At 41.8% G+C, this 20,636-nt stretch overlaps 1 protein-coding gene across 1 annotated transcript; it reads right to left on the reverse strand.

The window, feature by feature from the left end:
• Positions 1 to 601: 601 nt before the first annotated feature.
• Positions 602 to 20,422, reverse strand: TMEM169 (transmembrane protein 169). The gene is made up of 3 exons (XM_007535665.3): positions 20,308 to 20,422; positions 10,017 to 10,396; positions 602 to 5,337 (listed from the first exon to the last, which is right to left on the reverse strand). The coding sequence occupies exons 2-3, from the start codon at positions 10,285 to 10,287 to the stop codon at positions 4,715 to 4,717; spliced, it is 894 nt and encodes a 297-aa protein (XP_007535727.1). The 5' UTR covers positions 10,288 to 10,396; positions 20,308 to 20,422; the 3' UTR covers positions 602 to 4,714.
• Positions 20,423 to 20,636: the final 214 nt, after the last annotated feature.

Genomic DNA, 20,636 nt, shown 5'->3' on the forward strand with positions numbered 1-20,636 from the left:
AGAGCCGGCAAAATAGCTCACTTGGATTGTTCATTTGCTTTGTTATGTGTATGACCCAGGTTCATGCCAATTCCTACTGCAGTGAAAGAAGCTTTAATGTGAGAGTCAGGCGGTAGCACAGTGGGTTAAGTGCATGTGGCGTGAAGTGCAAGTACCAGGCGTAAGGATCCCGGTTCAAGCCCCGGCTCCCCACCTGTAGGGGAGTTGCTTCACAAGCAGTGAAGCAGGTCTGCAGGTGTCTATCTTTCTCTCCCCCTCTCTATCTTCCCCTCCTCTCTCCATTTCTCTCTGTCCTATCCAACAACAACGATGACATCAATAATAACTGCAACAATAAAACAACAAGGGCAACAAAAGGGAATAAAGAAATAAATGTTTTTTTTTTTAAAAAGAAGCTTCAGTGTTATGATGTCATTCTCTGACTCTCTCTCTCTCCATATATATATATATATATATATATATATATATATATATATATATTTATATATATATATATATGTAAAAGTATAAATAAACTCTTAGGAATATTGAAGTAAGGTACATCAAGGATTACCACAAGTTAAAGATTAAGACATATGAAAGAACAAAAGGAAACCATAGCTTTAACAAACAACAGGGTATTATTAGTCATAGAAAGGAATGAAGTACAGGTTACATGCTGTAACATAGAAACATTTTGAAAACATCTTGTTAAGTGAGTAAAGTCAGTCAGTAAAGGTCACATATCGTATTATTCTACTTACACAAAATGTTCATAATGGGTATATTCATGGAAACAAACTGTACGAGTTGCTGCCATGTTCTGAGGGAAGATGTAGACTGGGGTGGCTGCTTATGGGTATAGGGTTTCTTTTAGGGTTATTGAAATATTTTAAATTAAATATATAGATGGTTATAAAACTGAAATGGGAAATCACTGACTCACATGCCTTAAGAGAATGAATTTTACCTAATGTAAATAATCTCTAAATATCTTTTCTTCCTCTGCCCCCTCCTTGGGGCTTCACTGCCCTAGGCTGACTTTTTCAGATACCATAAGGTTCCAAGTTCAATTCCTGGTAGCACATGTACCAGGGTGCTATCTAGTTCTCTCTCTCCCTCTCTCTCTCTCTCTCTCCTTCCTTCCTTTCTCATGAATAAATAAATTATTTTTAAAAAAAAGAAAAAAGAAAAATCGGTTAAAAACAAGCTACAGATATGAAATAAAGTTTTATACCCCAGTAAAAATATACTATGTCTTATATAACATGTACTATTTAAAAACCCATAGAAAAGGTTTCTTGAGCAATTAAATCAATTGAGGAAGGAAAAAGGTTTCATGTTGGTCATTAATCTTTTGCAGAACTGTGAAAATTAAGCCCTAGATGGTCATCCCAAAATGGCAGAATGGAACTTTCAGATCATCCGGAAGTATTCAATAGTTATGTCATGATGTACTGAAGACAGAGGCTTTGTTTCAAACTTGAATTGAAGATGCCACCTAATGCCAATTGATAATAGACTTATTTACTGGCTTATAAACATCAGCATCATACTAGATCAGACATAGGTTATCCAGTATAAAGTGGCCGCAGAGGAATTGAAATATAATAGTCGTTGATAACCACGAAGATTAGGTAGCAATAAGAATGTTTCAAGTCCTTGGCACCACCTTATGACAGATCCGAGCAGTTCTTTCTTTCTTCTCTCTCCTTTCTCTCTCTTTCTCTCCTCTCTCACTATAAATATTTTCTCCTTTTAAAAAATTTTTATATTTATTTTTCCCTTTTGTTGCTCCTGTTGTTTTTTATTGTTGTTGTAGTTATTATTGTTGTTGATGTTGTCATTATTAGATAGGACAGAGAGAAATGGAGAGAGGAAGGGAAGACAGAGGGGGAGAGAAAGAGAGACACCTGCAGACCTGCTTCACTGCCTATGAAGTGACTCTCCTGCAGGTGGGGAGCCGGGGGCTCGAACTGGGATCCTTATGATGGTCCTTGCTTTGCACCATGTGCACTTAACCTGTCAATATTTTCAAAAGACCACATGCAAAGCCTTAGAGGTGTATAGATGTTGGGTAGGAGTTTAGAAGAATATCAGTAAGCACTGCATTTATCAAAGAAGGTTTTATAAAGACAGCGAACTTTTAAAATTCTTAACACACTCTTATTCTAGTCAGAGAAAGTAGTATAAAAGTAGTATATACTTAAAAGAATTCAAATAATAATTGAATAGAAAAAAAGGTAAATCTCCTCCCTAAAATAGCACTTCTAATCGTTTGTTAACTGTAAAAAAAAAAAAAAAATGTCCCAAGTATGCTATCTCATTCTCCGTTTCCTCCTCTAAGGCTCTTGATGTGTATTTGGAGGCCAAAGACAAGACTGTTTTAGCTTTGTTTGGTTAAGATGTCCTTCAACTGGACTAGAGTTGTACATGAGTCAAGATCCCTTTTAAACTGTTTCAAAAGCCATCACTTCCACTAGGTGGAGAGCTCAGCTAGCGTGATTAAGTCTTGTCAGCTTCATCTTGGACCTCAGGCCTGCCTTATTCCAGCCCACTAAGGTCATTTTATCCTGATCCTACTCAGGACTGTTTTTGATTTTGGCCACTGGTTTCTCTAACCCCAGGAAATATTAACAAGTATAGTTGTAATTTGTCACTGAGATGACAAATTAGGCAAATATGGGACCCACAGAGACAGTCCACACATGGAATCCCCATAAACCAATGTATAGGAAAAAAAAAAGAGTATATATTTTCAAAATTGTATAAAAAAAATAAACAGTAGAACTGAAAAAAAAAAAATCAAGACATAAGGATCCACATTAATGATCATTATACTTGTGTGTATACAGTTACTCCTTTTGCAGACAAATAGCATTCAAAATAATTTTGGTGGACCTCAAAGACAAATGAGCAAAAAAGCTCATCAGATTTTATTTATTTTGCCTTCACTTCAGTTGTTTCTATTTCTGCAAAATCACCAAAGAGCACCACAGTTATTATTATTTTTTAAATGCTGGGCAGAGGTGTGTGTGTGTTTTTAAAGTAACAGCTGTTGCTTTTTAAAGGAAACAGATAAAAAGTCCCCTTGCAGGCAGAGTTCAGCACCATGCACTATGTAGATGTCCCTTACCTGTGGGAAAGTATGGCCGGCTCATTAGGTGTGATTCTGTCTCAACTATGAAAAAGAAATGGGCACCAGCTGTTCTGACAAGGGCCCAACCCTTCAAATGATGCTCAACTTTTTAGGAGTAGAACTTTTGAAAATTTGATGGTCATCCTAAGGAAGGATTTTTTTTTTTGCCAAGTTCTGAGTCTCTCCAACTGTATTTATCTTGTTTATCCCCCTAGAGGCCAAGAAGGCACATGCTTCTCAATGCCACTAAGATACAGTTTGTTAAGTTCCAGAATGGTCTGAAGGAGTTTTTTGCCAAACAGGAAGCTAAATCTGTATTTTTGTGCTCAGGGCTACTGGTCCCTACTGGGGGGAGATCCAATCACTTCTGTCTTTAGTCTGTAGCATAGATCAATTAGCTACCTAATTCTGCTACGTACCAAGAAATCAAGTTATGTTACTTACTATATAATTGTGCTCAACCCTTCACTGTCTTTCTACAAAAACCTAAAACCACTGGCATTACATTTAATTATGAAGTATACAAGTCGCTGGGATCTATGTATATAAAAACCACTTAATATATGTAGCTAGCATCTGTGTATAAATTTTCTGTGCAAGATTATGCCTAGGTAAATACATAAATAAATAGCTAAATCTATACAATCACTCTGGGATCTCAATGTTTTTTTAATAGTTACTATGAAGCAGAGACTCTTACTTGTCTACCAAAATATCCATGTAATCTTTTTCTCTTAGATGAGTACAACTTCAATATTTAGCCTACACTATAGCTTCCTGGCCAAGATTACATTTTCCAGATTATTTTGCTTCTGAGGTCATGTTGACTAAGCTCCAACCAATGAAAATGTTGGTTGGAACTTGTGGGGAAGCTCCCTAAATGAGATGGATGTGATTTTTCTTTGTCCCTCCCTCTCCTACTAGAATCACAAATCTGAGAACAGGAAGGTAATCAGCACTGGGGTTAAGAGTCACATCTTAGGAGCGAGAGTAAAAGTAGCATGGGACACTGATGGTCTCATCCAGTCCCATGACAGACTGTCCCCACATTTCTTCTATTCAAGAAAGAAACAGATTCAATCTTATTTAAACCACTGACAATTGAATTATATGTACATAAATCAACTCTAAGGAATATACACAAATTTTTACATCTGCTTCACAGTGGTAGCCCTGCTTCCTAAAAGTTTTGTTCCATCCCAGTGTGTTGTCTTAGCGGTGAAGTTGATCTCCCAGAACTGAACCTCCTTATAATCCTTGCATCTCTGATGTCACTTAACCCGTAGGTTACAAGTAACAGCATCACTTCAAGCTTTCCTTCAAACTCCTAAATTGACACACAGCTGAAAACCATGACCCAGAGAAGCATCCATTTTGGGGGTAGGAAATGAAACATCCATTCATTGAATGCACTGCTTTGACACAAACTTTTCTGTTTCTTGTCCTTCTGGAATCATCCTAGAAGATGGTAGGACAGATCAGTGAGGGTTATCATCTTCCAGAAGAACACTGGGGGAGCTAAAGAAAGAGCCATCTGGAACTGGAACACAAGATAGAGGCTGCTGGAACCAGAGAAGGAAAGCAGTTATTAAGGAGTTAGAGAGTGGACGTTTCGACTTCCTGGGTAGTGTCTTTGTTGGACAGACTGGCTGAGATGTTATCCGATTCAAGGAGCTCCACAATGCTATAAGGAGAACAGTCTTCCAGACCCAGCTTGCTACAGAGCCAGCCACAGAAACCTTTCTCCATGTCCCGGGCAGCTTGCCACCATGCTCCCCAGGACCATGAGAGCTGGACCACAGCGGCATAGAGACCCAGGGAAGAGGCCATGGCCATGATGAGGACAGGATAGAAGAGAATGAGGCAGGGGCAACAGGAGATCTTGTGCCAGAAAGTCCTCTCCTCATTGTACACAAGGAAGATGTTGTACCAAGTGATAGTACCATAGTAGAAAGAGACAACGAAAGACAAGATGAAAACCACGGGCAGGCAGACCAGCGTCCAGAGAACCACATGGGGCCCACGATCTGCTGCCATCAGGCAGGCTTTTCTGTCTTCAGGTGCTGCTTCCTGTGATGACTCTTTGGCTTTGGTCAGTTCCTGTAGCTCCTTCTCTGTCAACGTGACATGGATGTCCACCATCTGACCCTTCTTCTTCCCTCGTGTGATGGTCCCAGTTAATGTGACATAGCGGCTGTCCACGGGCATGTTCCACAAACCTGCAGGGTAGGAAAGAGGTGAAATCAAGGTCAGAAGAGTAGACCTGTTCTCATACTTGCCCCCTGTGACTGGCACAGTGCAAGTCTCAGAGACACCAGCATGACCTGACTAGGTCTCTCAGGGGGGTGCTCTGGGATTGTGACTCCCGCAAAGAATTCTCACTCTGTGTATCTAGACCTTGACAAAACTGTAAGATGAGTTACTTCTTTTTTTTCCCCATGTCCTCCCTTCACTTTTCTATGTCTTAAATCTTGGCATGATTTCTTTGATAAAAAGGGGAATTTTACGCAAAGCTTAAGGACCAGGCGTAAGGATCCCGGTTCGAGCCCCCAGCTCCCCACCTGCGGGGGAGTCACTTCACAGGCGGTGAAGCAGGTCTGCAGGTGTCTGTCTTTCTCTCCCCCTCTCTGTCTTCCTTTCTCCATTTCTCTCTGTCCTATCTAACAACGACGACATCAATAATAACTACAACACTAACTACAACAACAATAAAAAAGGGAAAATAAATAAATAAATATTAAAAATTTTAAAGGGGGAATTTTATTACCAACACCACTTTATAATTTCATTTTATTTATTTATTTTAAAGATAAAAGCAGAGAAAGATAAAGTCAGAGGGAAGGAGAGAGAGAAGATGAAAGAGAGAGAGATTACCCAGAACCCTGCTTAGCTCTGGCTTAGGTGGTGCAGAGGATTAAGCCTGCAACTCCAGAGCCTCAGGCACGTGTTTTGCATGACCATCATGCTCTCTCCCCAGCCCTATAGTGACCTTATTTCAGCTTTACGAGTACTGTGAACATACTATGGGTGGCATCCATTGTGTGTGCAGGTTGTCTGGTGCACTATATTAAGGAGTAGTCTACCCTTTCCCTTTTCAGTCCTGTTTCTGTTTCCTCGAGAGGGGGCTTCATCAACTTGTGGGCATTTCCAAGCTCTGTACACACACACACACCCCTACCTCATATATATTACATACATACTACATACACATATGCCTACAGACCACACATATACCTCCCCCAACATATACCACTACCACCAGCAAAAGTCAGTGGGGCTGGAGATACTGGAACAGGAAAGCCCATGACTCTTGTGATGCGAAATGCTACCGAGAAGTGGAGAGCAAGCAGACTGGAGTAACTAAACAGAATTTAGGTTGCCTTGTCCCTATAATATTGGATTCCTGCCTTGTGGCTGGAAGAGAGAACTGAGCAACAGTATTCTCATAGCTCCTTCCATATACACATGGGCATATGCTGCACAGGATAGTGATTGAGGATTTATAGAGCACTGGGGTGGCACAAATTTCCCTACAAAGTGATTACAGCATCTGCTACTTCCTCTTGAAGAACATGGGAACATGTCCATTTCCATACATTGATCTTATCACATTTTACACATTAAAAAAAAAAAACTAAACTAAACTAAACTAAACTAAAGGACTGCTCAGTTTTGGTTTATGCCAATGCTGGGGGTTGAACCCGGGAACTCTGAGTTTCAAGCCATGAAAGTCTATTGCATAATCACTGTGCTATCTTCATGCCCTCCCCATCTTTTACCCAATTTTTGGCCCACATTTATTATACTTGTAAAGGAGCACTCTAACTCATTACAATTTGCTTCTTTCTGATTATTATGAAAGTCAACTACTACTGTTTAGCTATCTGTGAATTAATTAATTTAAGTACTCACTAACTGGCATGGTCAGTTTATAGTATGAATTTTTGTAATATTATCTGGTCTCTCCTATTCCCCTGGTAGTTCTCTACATCACTCAGTAAATACTGTTAGTCTGTTGAATGAAGCATGCTAACATTGTTTGAGGAAATCAGTGTGAGTGAAGGGTAGATAGCATCCCCTTCTCCCCCTCCCCCTCTACCCTCCCCCCTTCCCCCAGGGCAACGGTACAAACATTTGCTGACCACCAAATACCCGTTCTAGTAAGGTGAAGGCCTTTAATTAAATAGGTTACTCTAAAATTTCTCGAACATGTTTTCATCCCCAAGTAAGAATATACTTAACCCACACCTATGGACATCTAATTTTTGACAAAGGGGCCCAGACTATTAAATGGGGAAAGCAGAGTCTCTTCAACAAATGGTGTTGAAACATGCAGAAGAATGAAACTGAACCACTGTATTTCACCATATACAAAAGTAAATTCCAGGTGGATCAAGGACTTGGATGTAAGACCACAAACTATCAGATACTTAGAGGAAAATATTGGCAGAACTCTTTTCCGCATAAATTTCAAAGACATCTTCAATGAAACGAATCCAGTTACAAAGAAGACTAAGGCAAGTATAAACCTATGGGACTACATCAAATTAAAAAGCTTCTGCACAGCAAAAGAAACCACTACCCAAACCAAGAGACCCCTCACAGAATGGGAGAAGATCTTTACACGCCATATATCAGATAAGAGTTTAATAACCAACATATATAAAGAGCTTGCCAGACTCAACAACAAGACAACAAATAACCCCATCTAAAAATGGGGGGAGGACATGGACAGAATATTCACCACAGAAGAGATCCAAAAGGCCGAAAAACACATGAAAAAATGCTCCAAGTCTCTGACTGTCAGAGAAATGCAAATAAAGACAACAATGAGATACCACTTCACTCCTGTGAGAATGTCATACATCACAAAAGGTAACAGCAGCAAATGCTGGAGAGGGTGTGGGGTCAAAGGAACTCTCCTACACTGCTGGTGGGAATGTCAATTGGTCCAATCTCTGTGGAGAACAGTCTGGAGAACTCTCAGAAGGCTAGAAATGGACCTACCCTATGATCCTGCAATTCCTCTCCTGGGGATATATCCTAAGGAACCCAACATATCCATCCAGAAAGATCTGTGTACACACATGTTCTTAGCAGCACAATTTGTAATAGCCAAAACCTGGAAGCAATCCAGGTGTCCAACAACAGATGAGTGGCTGAGCAAGTTGTGGTATATATACACAATGGAATACTACTCAGCTATAAAAAATGGTGACATCACTGTTTTCAGCCGATCTTGGATGGACCTTGAAAAATTCATGTTAAGTGAAATAAGTTAGAAACAGAAGGATGAATATGGGATGATCTCACTCTCAGGCAGAAGTTGAAAAACAAGATCAGAAAAAAAAACAAAAACACAAGTAGAACCTGAAATGGAATTGGCGTATTGCACCAAAGTAAAAGACTCTGAGGTGGGAGTGGGTGGGAGGGGAGAATACAAGTCCAAGAAGGATGACAGAGGACCTAGTGGGGGTTGTATTGTTATATGGGAAACTGGGGAATGTTATGTATGTACAAACTATTGTATTTACTGTTGAATGTAAAACATTAATTCCCCAATAAAGAAAATTTAAAAAAGAGTATATTTAACATACATACATACATACATACATGTATATAGACCCATAGGCACACTAATGTATAGAGATTAATAACATACATTGGCCAGCTTAAACACTTTTTTCTACAGTGTCACTCATTTCAAATATCGCTAGAAAAAGTAATTATAAACATTGTGGGGTGTGGCTGAAGGAGCAGGTGGCACACAGGAAACAGTGTTTACATAACATGTTATGGCTACATATCACACATGACAAGAAGAAACCAGAGCAGAATGTGAAGATGAAAAAAGTGGATGAAATTAATATTGTGGCACATGAGTGTCCTATATATAGAATGACACACAAGTTCACAGATTCTGAACTAGGAGATTTAAATTAAAAGTAGTTATATTGAGAAAACAAAAATAATTAGCTTATATTGCAGATAGTAAAACTAAAGATAAATCATGACTATTTCTAGGTAGTTAATTGATGCTTCCCAAAGAGGTATTACTTGAATAGTTCAAAATAGAACCTACAACTGTTTTTTGTTCTAGATATTGTTTTAATGTAACCTGTTAATTGGTAACAAAAGTTATTTATTTGTAAAATGTACAGATACTCTTTTCAGAGAATAATAGTTATTATAACTTTGATCATGTTTTATATGAACATTATATACAAACTAATTTACGCTAATATGAACAATGTCTTACTAAATTGCATACATATATATCCTTTTTGTTTGTTTATTTTGCCTCCAAGGTTCTCACTGGGGCTCCTGGCAGCCATTTTTCACCCCCACCCCCCTTTTTTTTCAATTTTTATTCCATAGGACAGAGAGAAATTGAGAGGGGAGGGGAGATAAAGAGGGAGAGAGAAAGACAGACACCTGAAGACCTGCTCCACTGCTTTGAAGCGTCCCTGCTGCAAGTGGAAAGAGATCCTCATGCCTGAGGCTTCAAAGTATCAGGTTCAATCTCCCACACCTCCATAAATCCACCATAAACCATAGATGAGCTGTGCTCCAGTAAAACAAACAAACAAAGTCGGGAGAAGGGCCTATCTGGCAGTAATGCACCTGGTTAAACACACATATCATGTGCATGGACTTAAGTTTGAGCCCACTCCCCACATGTGGGGAGGGGGGTGCTTCACGATTGGGAGAAGCAGGTCTGCAGATGTCTTTCTCCTCCTCTTTCTCCCTTTTCCTCTCGATTTCTCATTGTCCTATCAAGTATAATAGAAATGAAATGAAAAAAAAAGATCAGTGAGAAGACACTATCTGTCTTCTGGAAGACTCTCATCTGGCTTTCTTCCCAGGACATTAAGCAAATGGCTCCTGAGAGACTTACCATCATCAGCTGGGTAATCTAGGAAATCTCCCTCCTCCTCCTCCTTTGGTTGGTCTCCACCTTCAGATTCCCCGGCATCCTCATCAACTTTCTCATTCTCTGACCGGTAGATGATGATAGATTCTGGGCGAGACTCTTTTCTCTTCTTTCTCCTGCGACCTAGTGTGGATTCTCCATCCAACGTCAGAGCAGCAGTCACGGCCTTTCTCAGAGAGCCATAGAGAGGGCTGGGTGGTTGGCCATGGCTTTCCTCTGGTGCTAGCTCTTCCATCCTAGTCCTTAAGTTCCTGTGAAGGGTCCGATTGCTGGAGCAGACTCACAAGCCACACAGAACTTCTTTCTGGGTGAAACGATGCAAAGGTGTGTCCCAATGATGAATTCTGCTTGAAAACCCAGAAAAGCAAAACTATTAACAGGGATAAAAGAGCAAGAAAAGGAAAGGAGTTTGGGAAATGATCACTTCAGCTGACAGAAGCCTTCTTTCCTTAACTTCTCATAAAAGTTTATTTGGAGAGTGTTGAGGAGTACTGTTACAAGACTGGCTTGTTGTGAATAATTTCCACAAACATGGTATCATGCAAAATCCAGCATTCTAGACAGGGCACCAAGTATAGAGAAACGGGGTGAAGAAACCTTACAAACAGATGAGTGTCAGAACTATTCTTAGGGAACTGGGTGGTGGTCACCCAGTTAAAGACACATACTATGAAGTGCAAGGACCTGCACAAGGATCTAGGTCTGAACCCCCGTTCCCCACCTGTGTGGGGGGGAAGCTTCACAAGCTGTGAAGCAAGTCTACAGGTGTCTGTCTTTCTCTCTTCTTCATCTTCCCCTCCCCTTTCAATTTCTCTCAGTCCTATCCAATAAAATGGAAAAAATGGCTGCCAGGAGCAGTGGATTCATAGTGCCAGCATCAAGCTGATAACCCTGTGATAACTATTCTTACAGCCATGAAGGGGATGCACTGGATCGACCTTCTCGTGGTGCATCCCGTGAGTACCCATTCATTGGGGGAACTGACGATCCTTCCTAGCTGACTGAATCCACATGGATCCCAGTCACTTTCAAAGCCAGCAACAAGCAGCTCCTGACAGCTTTCAACCTGACCTGTTGACTGGCTACGGAAGAAGGGCAAACGCTAGAAGAAGAAGAACAGCCACCACAGATGGAGATTCAGACAGTTGGGGCCAGTATTCTAGTCTTTTTTTTTAAATTATTTATTTATTATTGGCTAGAGTCAGAGATAAATTGAGAGGGGAGAGACAGAGAAGGAGAGAGATAGCCCTGCTTCACCACTTGTGAAGTTTTCCCCCTGAAGATGAGGACCAGGGGCTTGAACCCAAGTCCTTGTGCACTGTAGAGTGAGTGCTTAACCAGGTGTGCCACAGCCTGGCCCCCAGTATTCTAGTCTTGTGGTTATCAAATCATGCGTTACAACAATACTCCAAATGAATGAATGCGACATTGAACAAGTCACCTAAAGAGGAACAGTTTCACCAATTACATCCACCTGGGTATTCTACAAAGGACTCTTGTCTCCTGGTTTCTTGTTGGTCCAAGATTCCAGAATGTTGTGAGATCTGTTCCTTTTCATGCAGGTGAAAGAGAATGCACTGATCTACTTTTTGTTCTCCAGGTAAAGACAGATTTGAAGAGAAGAAAGTCTCATCTTTTAAAGAAGATATATCTAGGAGCTAAGGAGACAGCATAGTGAAAACTTCCCTGGCTGAGGCTCTGAGGTCTCACGGTTAGTCCCCTGCACCACCGTAAACCAGAGCTCTCCCCCTCTCTGTCTTCCCCTCCTCTCTCCATTTCTTTCTGTCCTATCCAACAATGACATCAACAACAATAATAACTACAACAACAATAAAAACAAGGGTAACAAAAAGGCACCACCTCAGTCCCTGCCGTAAACCAGAGCTCATCAGTGCTGTGGTCTCTTTCTCATTGCAGCTCTTTTTCTTTACTTTTTTTTAAATATGTATTTATTTCCTTTTTGTTTCCTTTATTGTTGTTGATGTCATTGTTGTTGGATAGGACAGAGAAATGGAGCAAGGAGGGGAAGGCAGAGAAGGGGAGAGAAAGATAGACACCTGCAGACCTGTTTCACCACTTTTGAAGTGACTCCCCTGCAGGTGGAAAGCCGGGAGCTTGAACCTGGATCCTTATGCCAGTCCTTGCGCTTGGAGCCACATGCGCTTAACACGCTACGCTACTGCCTGACTCCCTGCAGCTCTCTTTCAATAAATAAATAATAAAGTATTTAAAAATGAAAGAATACATGTCATTGCTATCATTCTGATTTATTAGACCCTGTCTACAGTTCTAAAAATGTTTGATAGGGGACCAGGTGGTGGCATACCCTGTTAAGTGCACACATTTCCAAGTACAAGGACCAGGGTTTAAGCCCCCACTCCCTACCTGCAGGTGTCTCTCTTTCTCTCCCTCTCTTTATCTCTCTAAAAAATACTTATTTGCTTATTCATTGGATAGGGACAAAGAGAAATTGATAAGGAAGGGGGAGATAGGGAGAGAGATACCTGCAGCGCTGCTTTACCACTTTTGAAGCTCCCCCCACTACAAGTGGGGACTTGGGGCTTGAACCTTGGTCTTCGTGCATTATAACATGTATGCTTAACCAGATGTGCTACTCACTACCTGACCCCCTTTCTTCCTTCCCTCCTCTCTATTTCCTTCTAGAAACAGAGAGAGAGTGAGAGTGAGATACCACAGCACCAAGGCTAGAGAAAGATACTGCTCTTTGTTTGCAATGAGATGGCAAAAAAATATATACAAAATTATGGATCAACATGTCAATGTCCATGTTCAGTAGAGAAGCAATTACAGAAGCCAGACCTTCTACCTTCTCCATTCCATAAAGAATTTTGGTCCATACTCCTAGAGAGATAAAGAACAGGGAACTGGGAGTCGGGCGGTAGCGCAGTAGGTTAAGCGCACTTGGCACAAAGCACAAGGACCAGAATAAGGATCCTGGTTCCAGCCCCCGCTCCCCACCTGCAAGGGAGTCATTTCATAGGTGGTGAAGCAGGTCTGCAGGTGTCTGTCTTTCTCTCCCCCTCTCTGTCTTCCCCTCCTCTCTCCATTTCTCTCTGTCCTATCCAACAACAGCAATAACTATAACAATAAAAAAGGGCAACAAAAGGGAATAAATATAAAAAATTTAAAAAAAACAGGGATGGTAGGGATGGGATATGGAATTTTGGTGGAGGGAGCTGTATAGAATTGTACTCCTGGGAGTCAGGCAGCAGTGCAGCGGGTTATGCACACATGGCGCAAAGCTCCCCACCTGCATGGGAGTAGCTTAACAAGTGGTGAAGCAGGTCTACATGTGTCTATTCTTCTCTCCATTTCTCTCTGTCCTATCAACAATGATGACACCAATAACAATAATAACTACAACAATAAAGCAGCAAGGGCAACAAAAGGGAAAATAAATATATTTTTTTAAGTGGAAAAAAAAGAATTGTACTCCTGTTATCCTACAATCTTGTTAATTGAACCACTAATAAAATAAAATATATATACATATATATATCCAAAAGATAATTTATTAAAAGACATTCAATAGCTTTAGGCGCTCAATAAAAATACAGACTCTCAGTATCAAAAACTGAGCACAGTTTCTCAACTCTAGTGCCTGTGTAGGGCTGAGTTATCTGCAGAAAGTTTGGCCATTTCTCCCTAATGGCCACTTGTTCCCATCCAGGCAGCCACTGTCAGCACTCACTCCACAGAAGTGCTTCACTGCTGAATGATAGATCTTTCACCATCAGGTCTGTTAAGAGTCTGTTCACCAGCCTTTGCTCCCAGTTTATATTAGAACAGACCTGATTGTATGCCTCCTCTAAACCCACCCAGATATTCAGTGCAACTTGTGGGTTTGGTGGGGGAAAAAACCAAGAAACTTTGAAGTTTCTATCCTTATGCTCATTACAGGGATGTAAGTCACACATAAGAACAGCATGTGTCTAGAAAGATTCAATAAATCACAATGACAAAAAGCTTTTGGCATCTGGATGCAAGCAGGGGTGGTAGGAATTATGGTAAAAAAAAAAAAAAAAAAAAGAGCTCAGATCTCATCTGAAACAGGAAGTTACTGTTCTCTCTCTTCCACCCACAAAGCTTCTATTAACAATACTTTCAGCGCAGTTCCATTGGGTTTGGGATGTCTGAAATTTGTGTACAAGTCCCTGTTTCAATTACAGTGGAGCTGACTTTAAATAAGTTATTGGTACTATGCAGTAACGCACCGGTTAAGTGCACATGTAGCAAAGTGCAAAGGCAGGTGGAAGGATCCCAGTTTGAGCCCCCGGCTCCCCACCTGCAGAAGGCGTTGCTTCACAAGGGGTGAAGCAGGTCTGTAGGTGTCTATCTTTCCCCCACCCCTCTCAATTTCTCTCTGTCCTATCCAACAACAGCAGCAGCTACAGCAATGAAAAAAAGATGGCTGACAGGAGCAGTGGATTCGTATTGCAGGCACTTAGCCCCTGCAATAACACTGGAGGCAAAAACAAACAAACAAACAAACAAACAAACAGTTACCATGGGGGCAAACAACCACACCGATATAAGTGAGCTGTCATTTTGCTACCTGTGGCTTATAAAACTTCTAAATCAGGACTCTGATTCACTGGGTTGAAAACAATCAGGAGTTAACTTTTTGTACCTCTGCCCATATCAAAACATCTCCCTCTTCTATGGAAACTGGAAGGGCCTGGGAAGGTGGGCTGTCATCATCTTCAAGTGAACTTACTACTACTCCAGTGAACTGGGCTGTGCTCTTTCTAGCCCTGCTGTTCTTTTCAGTTTTCCCAGATGTGTGTATCTGTCAAATACTGAAGAACTACACCACCACCTGCCCGGGGTGGTCAGATCCTTGCATGAGACCAACTATGAAGTAAAATGCTTAACACTGAAAATGACCAGAAGCCATTCTCAGGGAGATAATCAATCCCATCACTGCAACAAGGGAAAGGAACTTGGCTCAGAGTAATGTCAAGTGATTGTAAGGAGGAGCATGAGAGAGCAACTTAAAGTGCTCAGCCTCCAGTCAGCTGCTCTTTACTATTTGATCTTTTTTTTTTTAATTTTTCTTATTTTTTTATTCCCTTTTGTTGCCCTTGTTGTTTTATTGTTTTTGTTGATGTTGTTGTTGTTGGATAGAACAGAGCAAAGTAGAGAGAAGAGGGGAAGACAGAGAGGGGGAGAGAAAGACAGACACCTGCAGATCTGCTTCACCACCTGTGAAATGAGTCCCTTGCAGGTGGGGAGCCGGGGACTCGAACCGGGATCCTTAATGCCAGTCCTTGTGCTTTGTGCCACGTGCGCTTAACCCGCTGCACTACTGCTGGACTCCCTATTTGATCTTGTTAAAAAAATTTTATTTATAAAAAGGAAACACTGACAAAAGCCATAGGATACAGGATAAGAGGGGTACAACTCCACATAATTCCCACCACCAGAACTCCACATCCCATCCCCTCCCCTGATAGCTTTCCTATTCTTTATCCCTCTGGGAGTATGGACCCAGGAGACGCAGAAGGTGGGAGGTCTGGCTTCTATAATTGCTTCCCTGCTGAACATGGGCACTGGCAGGTCGATTCATACTTCTAGCTTCTCTCTCTCTTTCCCTAGTGGGGTGGGACTCTGGGGAAGTGGGGCTCCAGAACACATCGGTGGGGTTGTCTGCCCAGGGAAGTCCAGTTGGCATCCTGGTAGCATCTGGAACCTGGTGGCTGAAAGAGAGTTAACATATAAAGCCAAACAAATTGTTGATGAATCATGAACCTAAAGGCTGGAATAGTGCAGATGAAGATTTGGGGGTCTCCGTTTTGTAGATAGTAGGCCTATTTTAATTATATTCCACAGGGCCCATGACTATACTAATTTGTTTTGTTTTGTTTTTCTGAGCCTGATATGCAGGTGGACCCAAGTTATTGTCTGGGGAGTACTATTTGATCTTTTGTTTGGTTATTGCTAGACTTCTTGTGGTCCTTTTTCCCTTTCCACCCTTCACTCACACTCCCCACATACGTACATACATGCATGCTAGAATCGAAACTCTATAAGGCAGGGATATCTGGTCCAGTCGAATTACCCCCATGCCTTGAACAATATCTGACAATAGCAGGTGTTTAATAAGTAGTGACTGAATACTATGAGCTGGTCAATCAGTATTCTACATACATAAACTCATCTATAGGTGAGTTATACCAGTTATATGTAGGAGCTAATCTATGGTCTTCTATGAGATTTATATGAGTCTTCTAAGTAGGGTTATGAGTCTTCTATATATGAACTGACTTAGGAGTGGTTTTGGTTCCAGAAGGGGCACAATTACATGATGCCTAATTGTCATTCTCTCCGCACTGAGGTTCTGTGTCTGAGTGATGAGAATCCCATGGGCCCCTGTCAGTCTGAGCTAGCAGCTGCTGAGAGGAGGGGAGAAAATGAAGGCAGCAGGCAGATGGGCCGGGGGTGGGGTGGGAACAAAGGTGAGCATCTCAGATAAGGGGAGTCAGTGTAAATGGGGTATGGCAGAGGGGGAGTATGGAGAAGGTCATGGCCAAGGACAAAGGGAGGCAGTGCTGCAGAGCTGCAGGGTACTTGTCCAAGCAGTGGGTGCTGCTGGTCTTGAGAAGAGCCCGCTCAGCCGAGAACCAGAGTATAAAAATCTAGAAGCAAAAATTCTGCAAGAAGCAGAATTATGGCTGAGTCTCTAAGCATTTTGGAGGGGCTAGAGGACTTTCTTTTTTCTTCTTTTCTTTTCTTTCTTTCTTTCTTTCTTTCTTTCTTTCTTTCTTTCTTTTTTTTTTTTTTTTACCAGAGCACTGCTCAGCTTGGGTTTATGGTGGGGGTCGGGGTGGGGGTGGGATGGATTGAACCTGGGACTTCTGAGCCTCAGGCATGAGAGTCTCTTTGTATAACCATTATCTACCCTGGTCCTTCTAGAGGACTTCTTTTTCTTTCTTTTCTTTTTTAGGTTTCATTTATTTATTTATTTATTTACTCCCTTTTGTTGCCCTTGTTTTATTTTGTAGTTATTATTGTTGTTATTGATGTCATTGTTGTTGGAAAGGACAGAGAGAAATGGATAGAGGAGGGGAAGACAGAGAGGGGGAGAGAAAGACAGACACCTGCAGACCTGCTTCACTGCTTGTGAAGCTACTCCCCTGCAGGTGGGGAGCTGGGGGCTCCAACTGGGATCCTTATGCCAGTCCTTACGCTTTACACCACCTGCACTTAGCCCACTGAGCTACCGCCTGACTCTGTCTAGAGGACTTTCTAACCCTGACTGAGGTAAGAGATTAAAACAATGAAGTCGTGGGAGTCTGGCGGTAGTGCCCGGGTTAAGCGCTTGTGGTGCGAAGCGCAATGGCTGGCTTAAGGATCCAGGTTACAGTCCCTGGCTCCCCACCTGCAGGGAAGTAACTTCACAGGAGGTAAAGCAGGTCTGCAGGTGTCTATCTTTCTCTCCCCTTCTCTGTCTTCCCCTCCTCTCTCCATTTTTCTCTGTCCTATCCAACAGTGGCATCAATAACAATAACAACAATAAAAAACAAGGGCAACAAAAAGGAAAATAAATATTTAAAAAAAGATCTCTCAAAGAGATCCCACATCTCTCTTGACTCCCTTAAACTAACTCTCTCTCTCTCTCTTCCCAGACTGAAAAAGAGCTTTCTGACTCACACTGCAACTTCCTTTCAGCTGTGAACTGTCTCCCTGTCATCCTAGCAGTCAAATCTGGCACACAGCCAGCCTAGTCATATTTTCACTGGAATATGGCAGAGTCTCCCTCTCCATCCATTCTGTTGTCCTACAGAGGCTGAATTCCAGCCAGGCTGGCACTGACCACCTCAGGTGGTAGTTCCATGAAGTCACAGATTCAGGGAAGGTCACAAACCAGGTTAAATTGTTTTTTCCCCAAATGATCTTTAGAAAAATACAGTAAGGAGGGCGGGTGGTGGTACACCCAGTTAAGCATACATAGTATGAACTGCAAGGACCCAGGCAAGGATCCAGATATAAGCCTCTGCTCCCCACTTGCAGGGGGATGCTTCACAATTGATGAAGCAGGTCTGTAGGTGTCTTATCTTTCTCTTTCCCTCCCTATCTCCCCCTCCTCTCTCAATTTCTCTCTGTCCTATCCAATAAAATGGGAGAAATGGCTTCCAAGAGCAGTGGATTCATAGTGCAGACACTAAACCCCAATGATAACCCTGTAGGCAATATATACATAAATATTCCCTCTCCCCAAGAAAATCTGGACTTTTCTTCAATACCCTGGTGGTTGAAAAAAAAAAATAACTAAAACTAAAGAGTGGGAGAAGATAGCATAATGGTTATGCAAACAAACTGCCATTCCTGAGGCTCTGCAGTTCCAGGTTCAGTCCCCCACACCACGATAAGCCAGAGCTGAACAGTGCTCTGGTAAAAAAAAATAATAATAATAAAATAAAAATAAATAAAGGGTGAGAGGGAATAGATGGTTATGCAAAGAGACTCTCACATCTGAGTCTCAGAAGCTTCAGGTTCAAACCCCTGAACCACTCTAAGCCAGAGCTGAGCAGTGCTTTGGTAAATAAATAAATAAATAAATAGAATCTCTCAGGAGTGATTTTTTTCTTTCTTCTTTCTTTCTTTTTTTTTTTTTCTTGGCAAAAAAAAGTACTTTGGGGGAAAAGCATAATATTATGCAAAAAATTTTCATAGCTGAGGCTCTAAGGCCCCAGGTTCAATCCCCACCATAAGTCCCACTGCAATGTTCTGGTCTCTCTTTAATTAAAAAATAACTTTCCAAAAACAAACAAAAAATAATTTGTCTGAGATCAAAATATGAGGAATTATATTTTTCTGCAACGATTCAAAGGTTTCCTGTTAAATATATTTTAAGGATGTGATGATATAATTTTTAAATTATCATAACTATATAGTTGGTTTAAGCATTAGAAGGAAGTGCCTTCTTGGTAAAATAGCAAACGGAAAGTAGAAATTTCTTGCCATCTGTAATGAATTCTGTAATGAATGTAGATTGGTATCTATCAGCAACAAAGGAAAAGGGGCTGGAGTCTCTAAAAATAAGGTCAATAGATTCAAATCCCTGTCAACATGTAATTCTATAATATAAAAATAAATAAATAATAAACTAAATAAACTAAATAAAAATAAGGTCAGAGAAAGGGGTGGTGGTGATGGTGGTGATTAAGGAACAAGAGGATGTCTGATTCTACTCTTCAACCAAACCATTATTTCCTCATTTCCAATTCTCTTTGTAAGTCCTAAGTGGGATCCAAAAAAAAAGCAAAATAGCATGTTTCCTTTGACATTTTTTTTCTTCTGAAAAGAAAATAGCAGAATGCTATTTCTTAAAGGAAATTAAAGTTATTTAAAAACTTTCCACTACTTTGGTGAGGGTAAATAGCATAATAGTTACACAAAGAGACTCTCTCATGCCTGGGTTGGGGTAGATAGCATTATGGTTATGCAAAGATACCCTCATGCTTGAGGCTCACAGTTTCAATCCCCCACACCACCATAAGCCAGAGCTGAGCTTTTCTCTGGTAAACAAACAAACAAACAAAACCCCCAATACTTGACACATCTCCAAGTTCCTAGGCATCTAGGAAGATGAAAAATGTTCCTCATCCTCAGCAGGCTGTCTCCCCTGCATGCTAAATGAACTCCAGGCTCTCACACACCTACAGATGCAGTCTTGCAGGAAGCATGCGCCCTTAAAGGAACGATGTGCTTTTCGACTCATCAATATATAGCTCAGATCTTAAACCTGGTCAAAGTTGAAGCTCCCCTCCATATTTGGCTGGGGGAGAGTGGAGGTGGGTAGGAGTGTATTTTTAAAGCCATTTTATTTTGTGGATGACTATAACTGTATCCCCTCCCTTTCCCCCATTTCCATCCCCAGGGTCCCTTCCTGAGCATGAAAGGATCTGGAAGCCGGATTTTTCGCCCACCTCAACTAAGCCAGACTCTCCCTCCTTGCCAGCCGCATACAGCAGCCAGGGCCAGAGCATCTCCCGACGTCTGCAGACGGGCGCTGCAAAACTCTCCAGCTGCCAAAGGCAGCTACCCCTCCAGATACACAGGAAATTTCGTTGTAATTCACCGTGAGCGCTTCGGCCCTGAAAATCACATTTTTCAAAATCGAGCATCCTCCCGCTTTTTGTCTGCTTCCCTTCCGCCAGTCTCCAGCTTCCCTATCTCCATCCCTTTTGAAATAAAACACACATAACAACGAACTAACGAGCGGTCTCACCTACACGTGTCCGAGGACCGAAGCCGACCTAGCAGGTGCTGTCCGTGAAGTGGCAGCCACCAGGGAGCGGTCCTGCCCCGGGAGGCTGGAGAAGGTGCTGCAGCGGGCGGGCGGGGCCAAGGGTAGGGCGGGGCTTCTGGTGGGATGGGCGGAGCCGAGGGCGGCGTGGGAGGCGTAGAGGGGCTTCTGATAGGATGCAAGGGGTGAGGGGAGGAGCGCCGTGGCGGGTGGGTTTTCTGATAGGATACGAGGGGGAAGGGCGGGGCGTTGAGGTGGGGCCAGACTTTGTATAGAGCCCCAGAGGTCAAAGACGGGGCGGAGCCTAGAAC

The sequence above is a fragment of the Erinaceus europaeus genome, chromosome 7, assembly GCF_950295315.1.
Source record: "Erinaceus europaeus chromosome 7, mEriEur2.1, whole genome shotgun sequence".
NCBI classification, from domain to species: Eukaryota; Metazoa; Chordata; class Mammalia; order Eulipotyphla; family Erinaceidae; genus Erinaceus; species Erinaceus europaeus.